At 43.7% G+C, this 10,220-nt stretch overlaps 1 protein-coding gene across 4 annotated transcripts; it reads left to right on the plus strand.

The window, feature by feature from the left end:
• The first annotated feature begins 4,122 nt into the window (after positions 1-4,122).
• LOC147464443 (uncharacterized) lies at positions 4,123-7,935 on the plus strand. 4 transcript variants are annotated; one of them, XM_086514988.1, is made up of 8 exons: positions 4,123-4,590; positions 5,326-5,416; positions 6,150-6,408; positions 6,530-6,566; positions 6,886-6,991; positions 7,092-7,202; positions 7,363-7,531; positions 7,669-7,935. In XM_086514988.1, the coding sequence occupies exons 2-7, from the start codon at positions 5,336-5,338 to the stop codon at positions 7,501-7,503; spliced, it is 735 nt and encodes a 244-aa protein (XP_086371114.1). In that variant the 5' UTR covers positions 4,123-4,590; positions 5,326-5,335; the 3' UTR covers positions 7,504-7,531; positions 7,669-7,935. The 4 variants fall into 4 exon arrangements, with proteins under 4 accessions (XP_086371114.1, XP_086371109.1, XP_086371131.1 ...); XM_086514983.1 differs by having other exon boundaries at positions 7,363-7,935; XM_086515005.1 differs by lacking the exon at positions 4,123-4,590 and adding an exon at positions 4,689-4,869 and having other exon boundaries at positions 7,363-7,935.
• Positions 7,936-10,220: the final 2,285 nt, after the last annotated feature.

The following is a 10,220-nucleotide window of genomic DNA, read 5'->3' on the forward strand; positions in this document are numbered from 1 at the left end:
CTGCTTGGAAAATTCAAGAAAATAGAGTTAAATTGCAAAAAAGTCATCTATCTTGAAAAAAACTCTCTCTGAAACTACCCCAAAGCAAACGTCTGATTGATTTTTTTTTGGTAAAATTACCAAACCAAAATACCCCTCTAATTTGTGGAAATTCCCAAAATATCTCCCAAATTTCAAAAGTTACCAAAATACCCTTGTATTTATGTTCCTAATCTAAGGCAGAAGTAAGCAAGGACGCATCGAAGGCAGAAGCAAGGGCACCATCCTCAAAATATCGTGTCTTGCTGAGCCGATGGAGAAAGTTGCAATGACTACAAAGGTAGCTGGAAACTCTAACATGGCTAAGTTGCAGGCTGGCTATCTCTTCCCTAAAATTGCAAGGCGACATAATGCGCATATATTGCAGAAGTATCCAGATGCCAGTGTTAAATCACTCGTGCACCTATGTATTCTCTTCAATTAACATTGCAGAGCAAGACGACGTGTCACGTCGCGTTCATTTGCGCAAACTTTGTGCGCGTGTGTGTGTCGCGTTCATTGTTTGGTCGGGCCGACTCAGAGCACACTCGCCGGTTCTATTGGTATCACCTCACTCAGGCAAGAATGGCCAGATGAAACCATTTTCAACCATGTGGCCGCCTGAATTCCTCTTTCATATATAGTATAGATGACCGTCTCTCTCTCTCTCTCTCTCTCTCTCTCTCTCTCTCTCTCTACGCAGTATTCACCTAGGTCGTCGGGGCTGCAGGGAACATAGCTGGCTGAAGGCAAGGGGAAAAGGAGAAATTCCGGCCCAAAATAGAGAAAAAAGTGTGAAACTCCAAAAGTCATTAGCTTGGGTATTGGCGATACCACAGAGCCCATCCCTTTGCCCATATCCTCATCCATGGAAGCCAAAGCCAAAGCCTTGTCTACTCATGAAGGATATAGTGGATATGGTGTTGAGCAGGGGGAGAAACCCCTTCGTGCTGCCATAGCCAAGAGGCTTTATGTGGACCTCAACATCAATGAAGAGAGAGAGAGAGAGAGAGAGAGAGAGAGAGAGAGAGAGAGAGAGAGAGAGAAAGAGTCCAAGGTGATGAAGGTGAAAAGGATAGGGCCAGCATAACACGTGGCCACATCTCTCTCTCTATCTGTGTCTGTGTGTGAGCAGTTGGGTCTCGAAAATACTGTGGTGGTAGCCGGCTGTGGAGAGAGAGAGAGAGAGAGAGAGAGAGAGAGAGAGAGAGAGAGAGAGAGAGAGAGAGAGAGAGAGAGAGAGAGAGAGAGAGAGAGAGAGGAACTCCACTAAAATCTTGACCGCAAAGTTGGAGCTTATGCTTTGATTGGACTCAATGTTTAGGAAAAATGCGTCTCAAATTAATATTGCGCCATTTTCAATTTCAAAAATGCCGGTTAAAGGCAAGGGGAAAAGGAGAAATTCCGCCCCAAACCAAAAGAAATTGGTGTAAAAACCCTCTTGGAAAACTCAAGAAAGGGTACTTTGAATGTTTGGAGAAATGATTTTTCCCGAACACTAATTGGACCTAAGGTGACAGGTCTCTCTCCCTCTGTATCTCTCTCTCACTCAAAAAGGGGGAATTTTGAATGTTTGGAAAAATGATTTATCAACGTGGTTCACTTATTACCTCAAGTGTATCAATGTGGTTCACTTATTACCTCAAGTGTATAATTTGCCCGAAATTCTACCATTGAATTGATGATGAGGATCTTCCCACCAAAGAGGCGCTCTCTATTATGAGTCTCACCTGCTCTCTCTCTCTCTCTCTCTCTCTCTCTCTCTCTCGGAGGATTAGCGCATGTGCTTTGCATACAAAATCCATCACTAATAAAGTAGCCACCAATTAAACACAGCAGGCCGAGTCCAGCTTCAATTTCAAAAATGCCGATTAAAGGCAAGGGGAAAAGGAGAAATTCCACCCCAAACCAGAAGAAATTGGTGTAAAAACCCTCTTGGAAAACTCAAGAAAGGGTATTTTGAATGTTTGGAGAAATGATTTTTCCCGAACACTAATTGGACCTAAGGTGACAGGTCTCTCTCCCTCTGTATCTCTCTCTCTCTCTCACTCAAAAAGGGGGAATTTTGAATGTTTGGAAAAATGATTTATCAATGTGGTTCACTTATTACCTCAAGTGTATCAATGTGGTTCACTTATTACCTCAAGTGTATAATTTGCCCGAAATTCTACCATTGAATTGATGATGAGGATCTTCCCACCAAAGAGGCGCTCTCTATTATGAGTCTCACCTGTTCTCTCTCTCTCTCTCTCCCTGCACCCATCAGACTCTTTTAGCGCTCTAGTATTCATTGGGTAACATGGTTTTGCCTCTCTCTCTCTCTCTCTCTCTCTCTCTCTCTCTCTCTCTCTCTCTCTCTCTCGGAGGATCAGCGCATGTGCTTTGCATACAAAATCCATCACTAATAAAGCAACCACCAATTAAACACAGCAGGCCGAGTCCAGCGCGAATACACACACAGAGCTCTCTCTCTCTCTCTTTGCGTCACATGGGACAACTGCTATGGAAACATCTCTCTCTCTCTCTCTCTCTCTCTCTCTCTCTCTTAGTGCAGAAATGGCGGGGTGAGTTGGTCTACCTGTTCGACTACCTCTTACACTCCTTGTCTATTCGTCTACCTTCAGACTGAACTGGCTAGAGGCTCAAAAGATGACACGTGTCCATCGGAATCACAGTCCGCTTAATATATATATATTTTGGCAATACTCACAAATGTGAGTTGTAGGCAAACAAGTGGTAAATTAACAAGACCTGCCCTTTTGAGGTACTAAAATCTACTTGCACCAGGACGCTGTTGTTCCATGAGTTCCATGTCATGGCTTTCTTGATGTCATGCCCTAGTTTTCTACAGAAAAGTTTTAAGTATGCTTTTCCTAGGTTTTGTTGTTGTTATGTGTGTGTTGTATGTGTGCGCGCGCGCGCTCGTGAGGTGCTCTGTGAAGAACAAGTAAGCATGTTTCTTGCTCATGCAACGCACTGTCTATCATTACACCCGTAGGAATGTGGCCCGTTGCCCCCCTAACCTCAACTCAAAACCTCAAGCTCTCCTCCTGCTCTCTTGGGTTGATTGAAAAACGAAAGCAAGGTAGAGTCGAAGCCCCATTACAGTCACCAAAGCCGGCATAATGGCCACGGATGAGAGAGAGAGAGAGAGAGAGAGAGAGAGAGAGAGAGAGAGAGAGGGGGGCGATAATGAGTTGTAGGGCAAGAGGGAGGCAGAGTATGCTGTGAAGTGTACGAAATACAGATACCTCATGTAGGCAACGCTGAAGGACAGGGGTGGAGGGAGGTAAGGGAATTTTATTGAAAACGATTTTATTTTCAAAGAAACAAGCCAATAGCACTAAAGATTGGTTTAGACGAGCCGGTGGAAAAGAAGTGCCTCTACCATGGCTCATGCTCATTGGGCAATAGAGAAAACAATTTCAGACCCCAATAGAAATGGGCGACTCGAAAGATCGTCTTTGCTGTTCACTGTTCAGTGGCATGTGCGAATCTTGCAGAATGAACAAACATCAATGGCTTGTAGCAAAAGGGCTCTGCCACATGCATGCAACTCATGATTACCTATGTGAAAAATAGAAGTGCGTATTGCCTCTGTCTCTTGTGAACAAGGGGAGAGCTGGCAAATGAAAAGAGGAAGTTTAACTCCACCATCGCTTGAACCACCCTAAATAAGGAGCACAAGGGACAGACTCACAAGCTCCTCAGTGTGTATGAAAGAATGTAGAGAGAGAAGGGCAGAGTTTTGCCTAATCTTTCAAAATTGGACGAGTTGAACACTCGTTGGCAGCGTTTTCACTAGCCGAGACAGTTTGCTGAGGCTAGCAAAATGCTGCCCTGAGCAGTGTGCGAATGTGCTCTTAGGGAGTAGTGTGGATTGCTAGGACAAGACGGGTGGGTGGGTTCTCTTGTGATTGAACTCAAATGGAACTACTGGTAGACAGGCAAGTCATAAAGTGTAGAACATTTTGTTTGAGGGAGCAATTGTTGGTACTTGTTGGTAGACCAGCTAGCTGGCCAAAAATTTGTGACACAAACACACGCCCGTCGCCCACAAAAGAAGAGTTCTAAGCTTGTTGATAGGAGTCCGGTCGTCTCCTCCGATAGGTGGTGCTCTCCCTCTTCGCAGAAGCGCGATAGCATACACGCACGCTGCCACGCACCATTCCTAACACTAATGAACTGGTCCTGAGCTTGTGCTTATAGCGCCCCTTCTCTCTCTCTCTCTCTCTCTCTCCACTTCTCTCCTGGAATCGTGCTTTGAGTGCGCACGCGTGCGTGTCTCGCTGAGAGACTGAGGCTCTCTCTCTCTCTCTCTCTCTCTCTCTCTCTCTCAAAACACACACACACACACACACATAGACACTCATACCAAACCTCATTCAAGGCTTTAAATTGTCGACGCTCGTACAGCTTCAGCTTCCTGGAGTCTTCTCTTCTCTCTCTCTCTCTCTCTCTCTAGCTCTCTCATTCGTTCATAGCCCATAAAGAAGGCATCTTATGCAGAAAACCTTGCTGGGTGACTTCGGCATTTTTCCTGAGAAGAGTTTCTTTTCCTGCTTCCGCAAGGTAAAATGGCTGCCCTAGTATTTGTGATCGATAAAAGAAATTTTCCTTCATGATCAACGTCAGGGGAATATAACTTCTTGCTTATCTAGTTCCATGCCTCTAATTTGTGTCCGGGCAATTTCCTGTGAAGTTGCGTACCTTTACTCGCCCATTCCTTTTTGCAATGTTTGCTGCTGAACTGAGGCTTAGCTCGTGTGCATCTTGAGGTCTAAGAGGAGCGTTCGTGATTGCAGGCTTGAAAACAGGCAAAACATAGGCCTGAGCTCCTTACTTTCAGAGGTTCTCGTCTATGTGGTTGTTGTAACTGTTAATATTCATTAGGAGCCCCTCGGATCGGGTCCAATCTTGGTAGTGGCAACTAAACACCGGGGGTTGGGCTCGCTGTGGGACTTATCCCAACACCTTATGGCAGGAGCGTGGTTCATCTAGGCAATTGATCAGGTCGCCCACCTTTGTAAAGCTCTTTCTTGAGTGAGGATGCTAGGCTGTGTAGTTGATGCGTGTCGGAGCAATGTAATGCCGCAAGAAGTGCTGCACTTTGTATTAGATCCTTTCATTCCTGCACAATCGTCAGTGTCGATGTGGCAATGGCACATCAAGCATCCAGCAGTAATTGGCCTGAGAGTATTCTTGATGTCTTCTGTCAGCGGCCTAGAGGGTCTTTTTGTTTTGGCAGCAAAGCATCCTCGCAGAAAGAAACCATGATGTCCCTTCTGAATGTGTTGAGTTGTGCAGGCTGTTTTGCATGGAGGGCCCTCAAAGTGATGAAACACAGAAAGTGCAACTTCTTCGAGCTCGTTTGGAGGAGTCTAGTCCACAATCAAAGGTTTGCACTGCTCCTCCTTTACTTTCTTTTGCTAGTTCCATGATTTAACAGTGAACTGCATGCTTTTGGCAGTTCATGCTTTTGGCCTTTTTCTTTGCAACAGTTTTGACCTTGCTTCACATCTAACCAGCACATTGCTTGCCAAATCCACGCTTTTTGCTTTCTCTCTGGGTGCAGGGCTGGATAGGGGGCGCTTGGACCATGATTTTTGAATATGAATGTGTGGCCTTTTGTGTTCAATGTATCTTTTGGATCAATATTTTCCTGCAATATAGGTAGTCGATAGCACAGTGTATTGCCTATTGACAGTTTGCGGAATGAATTTCTCATTTGCATTTAATGGAGTGCTCTCTTAGGCTTTTATAAGCAGTCCGAAAGGGAGGATTTGTGAGAACTGCAATCCTGAGTGGCTTAGGCTCATTTGTGTGTGATTTTGTAATGGAATTAGGGGAGACCAACAGTAGATCTTGCTTAAGTGGGACAATTGTTGTCATCTTTCTCTCGTGCCAGTATGATGCACATTATCTAGTTATGGAATTCAAATCTGTTGATGTGCTAGTATCAACTTTTTGAGAAACAGGGGCCTCCATAAGGCTGCAAGTTTTGAGCCTTGGGACATGGCAACTTGATGCTTACTGATTTGTGCCCAAAGCTGGCTTTTAAGTCTAGTTTTTTGTGTGATTCCTACAAGAATTAAGCTATTTTCTCAATATTTATTTTCATGCGCTTTCAGGACATTGACGATGGAACCCTTAGAAGGTTTTTGCGTGCCCGATCTCTGAATGTTGATAAAGCTTTAAAGTTTCTACTCCAGCACTTGAAGTGGTGTGGGACTTTCAAGCCCCTTGGATTCATCCCAGAGACAGAAATTGTGAACGAGCTAAAGAAAGAGAAGATCTTTGTCCAAGGAACGGACAAAACTGGCCGACCTATTGGAGTGATTTTGGCAACTCGGCACATCACCTCTGAACGCAATCTAGAAGAATTTAAACGTAAGGAAGGCAACCTCAGGACAAGACGTGCATCAGAATACTCTGTTTATGTTGAAATTTATAGGTGATTATGCTTGAATGAATAGTAGGGCGTGACATCTTTGGTTTTTGTTTTATACAGGGTTTGTCGTGTATGGTTTCGACAAAGCCGTGGCGAGGTATGCGAGTTCCACATTGTTCACCTGAGCAATGCCTGGTTTAGAAGCAGCTTTGTGATGCACATTGCATGAATGGTTATTAGTGCTAAAAAAAACACCTAGGTTTGATTTAATCCCACCTACAATTTAAATTTGTGAATTTGATGGTGAGAGCCTACAAATTTCCTGAAATTTAGTGTAACAACGTTAGAATGTAATCAATTATCGCTGAAATTTTCCATGTGTAGGCCTTTTCCAAGTATTCAGAAAAAAGTATGCATCCAGAGAATTTTGCCTTTGCATTCAAGTATTCAAAACGCGCTTTTATATTTTTCTGCAGCCTTCAGGGGGATCAGGAGAAGTTTGTGCTGATAGCTGACTTGAAAGGATATGGCTATAAAAATATGGATGTTAAAGGCTATCTTTCGATTCTGGAAATCTTACAGGTATGCCAGATTTAGTGTAATTCGATGAAAAGTCAGCCTTCATTTATCTCCGGTTGCTGTGGTTTCTTGTACTTAAGAGCCCGGGTTCTTTCATTTGCAGGACCATTTTCCGGAGCGCCTAGGAAAGTTCTACATTCTTCATGTTCCCTCCTTGTTTTGGGTGGCTTGGAAGGTGGTGTACCCTTTCATAGACCCAAATGTAAGAGACAAGGTAAGTCTGTTCTCGGAGCTCAGCATTCTGCAAAATCAATTTCAATGTTCAGCATTGAACTTTGTTGAAGACGCGATCGTGGCCCGTTGTGAAGTGTTTTGCCTCTTAACTGCAGATAGCATCATTTTGATAGCTCTTATTTGCTCCCTGTTTGTTGCAGATAGTTTTTGTTGACGACAAACAAATTACGGAAACTTTGTTGAAAGACATAGATATCACTCAGCTCCCTGATGAATTTGGGGGGCAGCTACCATTGATACCGATTCAGCATGTCGGGAATAGTGCAAAGTCATCGACGTGATTGCTCTGCTCCCCACTCTCAGAATCTGGTCTCTCCTTGCCCCTAAAGCTATTCAGCTCTACTGCAAATAGTGTAGCTGTAATCAAGTTACATTTATTTTTTGGAGGCAAAAGTTGTGCCTTTTTATGTAGGCAGAGAGGATGAGCCCAAGTATTGTTTGCACAGGAAAGTGCTTGAATGGGAGGAAGAGTGCAAAAGCCGATTGGTATGGTATTTGCCCCTGTGCAGGACGTCAATGAATCCCATATGGGCATTGTGCCAACAAAGAGAAGGAGCCCTTTGCTATGCATCCCCATTCCCACTTTCTTTGAGTAATTAATGGGTACACTTGCATAGATCACCAATTTGGCTTCAAGTCTATGCGTGCCTTAATTCACTGCATGTTGTAATTATGAATTGACCCTGTTTAAACATACATCTCCTTGGGCGAAATTAGGAGAGCCTCTACTGTTGCAATTTTGAGATGTACTGTGAAAATTGCACTCATGTGAAACACGGAAGTAGTGAGCAGATTTGACATCAGTAAGAGTTGTTGGGATATACTTGTACGTCTAAAACTAGTTGGGATGTACTTGACCACTTCAGAAATCATACATATACACCTAAAGAGTAGAAAAGTTAAAGGGAAAGGTCAAGACATTGTAAACTCATAAGCAAACGCTGGAGAAAGGAATAAGGTGAAAAAGAAGGGACCTCACTTGCATGCTGTGTGTGTACTTACCTAGCGAAAGAACTTTTGACTTTCTTTTGTCCTGAGGCTTTCTTACCCCTTCCCTTTTGCATTTCGGTACCTTCCTTGACCTTCACATTTCCAATCTCTTCTCTATTCTCTAATCACTAGTTTAGCCGGCGGGCTTCTGCCCGCCCCTCTCTCTCTCTCTCTCTCTCTCTCTCTCTCTCTCGAACATATTGCAACTCTCACCTTGCTTTAGTAAAGGCCTTGCCAACACTTCTTATTTTTTTAGATATTTGAGACTATGGACTCTTGTTTTTGCTTTAAAGGGAAAAGTCTTGGCTAAGTATGGGACTTAGAACTACACTCAAAATTTTAAGAAATAGATATCCACAATTCAACTCCACCACACTTGGGTGAGAAACCCAAAACCGAATTCCATGAGTGTCATAATATTTTGTTTTTGGTGTGATCACTCATCAACGTATATACTATTTCCAAAAAAACCACAACTTGAAACCCCCCCCCCCCCCCCCCCCCCCCCCCCCCCCCCAATTCACACACACACACACACACACACACACACACACACACATACAAAAGACGTGCATCCAATCCTCCATCCCCACTTACCTCGCAAATAAAAATCTATCAAATTTTTTGGACTTGACCTCTCTTCATACAACCCTTGTAACTCTCTTTTGAATGCAATGACAATTACAAGACCCATTCCCTATCTTTTTAGTTCATTCCAACCTTGCTATTCTTCTCGTCGATTCCGAATATATTTTTATGAGCAGACCTTGTGATTCTGTCACTTGTTCTACTCAAAACATCTATTTTTGTCAAATTGATGCTGACGTTTATTATATAATTTTATGCAATTCCTTCACAAGTTGAGGTTATAAAATGTTATTTTAGCATTGTCTACAATCATTACGATGACAGCCTATATGTAAGTTTTTTAAAAAGTCTGTCTTTGGCCTTGCTTAAGAAAGGCCTTAGTATTGAGTCAGCTTGGGCGTCCTGTAACTGATGGAGTCCACGTGGACGATGATGGACATGTTTACCCTCCTAGCAGGAGATATTATTCCAGGTTATGATGATGCATGCATCTGGGGTTTTTGAAGTCGAGAACATGGTTACTTGGATATCATTTTTCTTATAGGCTGATGCGCTAAAGAGCCTTGTGCATGGGACCAGAGAAAAGGGGCTCAAGCTGGGAACAAGGATGCAAGTTTTTTAAGACCACCACGCTGAAGCGATATTCAGCAAATTTTGGTTCTCATTTAGCATGGCTCCAACATCGTTCATGTGATGCATGCACGTCACTAAACGTCACTAGCGCTAAAGGTCACTAGGCCGCGGAGAGCTGGAATTTTTTGTCAAAATCGTTGTGCCTTTTGAGAGTTGGCTTATTGATTCCGGAGCCGGAGCCGGAGCCCACATGAGGCTTATACAATATGTTGCTGGGGGATGAGTTGGATGGTGGCCCCTTGGAATGTATGCTGGCATCAAGTTTTTGATTGTGCTTGATCCCATTTGTGACGACAATGATGGGCATGTTGCCCTTCCCGAGGGAGGTGTACTGAAAGTGACATTATGCCGGGTTATGATGATGCATGCATGCATATGGGGTTTTTGAAGTCGACAAGAGGGTTACTCCGGCACCATTTTTTGGACAGACTCATGTGCTAAAGAGCCTTGTGTGGGACTTGAGAAAAGGGGCCCCGGCTGGGAACAAGGATGCAAGTTTTTGTGAGAACAAATTTGCCAGCATGCAAGGGTTGGGAGTCACAGTGACATGGCCTATTATGTTCAGTCGAAATGGGAGTAGCTTGACGATTTTCTCAAGATCGGGACCTGGATTTTTTTGCACAAGCCTCCCTGGTTTTGGGTGGGTGCTATGACTGGAGATAAGACCAGCAGGGATACAGGTCAGTTGAGTTTGATGTGAGAAAGCTCTGTGCTTGAGCTGCCTTTTGATTTGTACCTTAGATTTGCAATGTTCGCTACTCTAGTCCAGCATGGACAAAAGTAGCAT

The sequence above is a fragment of the Adiantum capillus-veneris genome, chromosome 1 (assembly GCF_014529385.1).
Source record: "Adiantum capillus-veneris isolate H3 chromosome 1, ASM1452938v2, whole genome shotgun sequence".
Taxonomy (NCBI): domain Eukaryota; kingdom Viridiplantae; phylum Streptophyta; class Polypodiopsida; order Polypodiales; family Pteridaceae; genus Adiantum; species Adiantum capillus-veneris.

Coding starts and splice junctions, on each gene's coding strand:
- LOC147464443 (XM_086514983.1), top strand. CDS start 5,336: ATGGAGGGCCCTCAAAGTGATGAAACACAGAAAGTGCAACTTCTTCGA. Junction 5,417..6,149: donor AGTCTAGTCCACAATCAAAG/GTTTGCACTGCT, acceptor ATGCGCTTTCAG/GACATTGACGATGGAACCCT. Junction 7,203..7,362: donor ACCCAAATGTAAGAGACAAG/GTAAGTCTGTTC, acceptor TGTTTGTTGCAG/ATAGTTTTTGTTGACGACAA.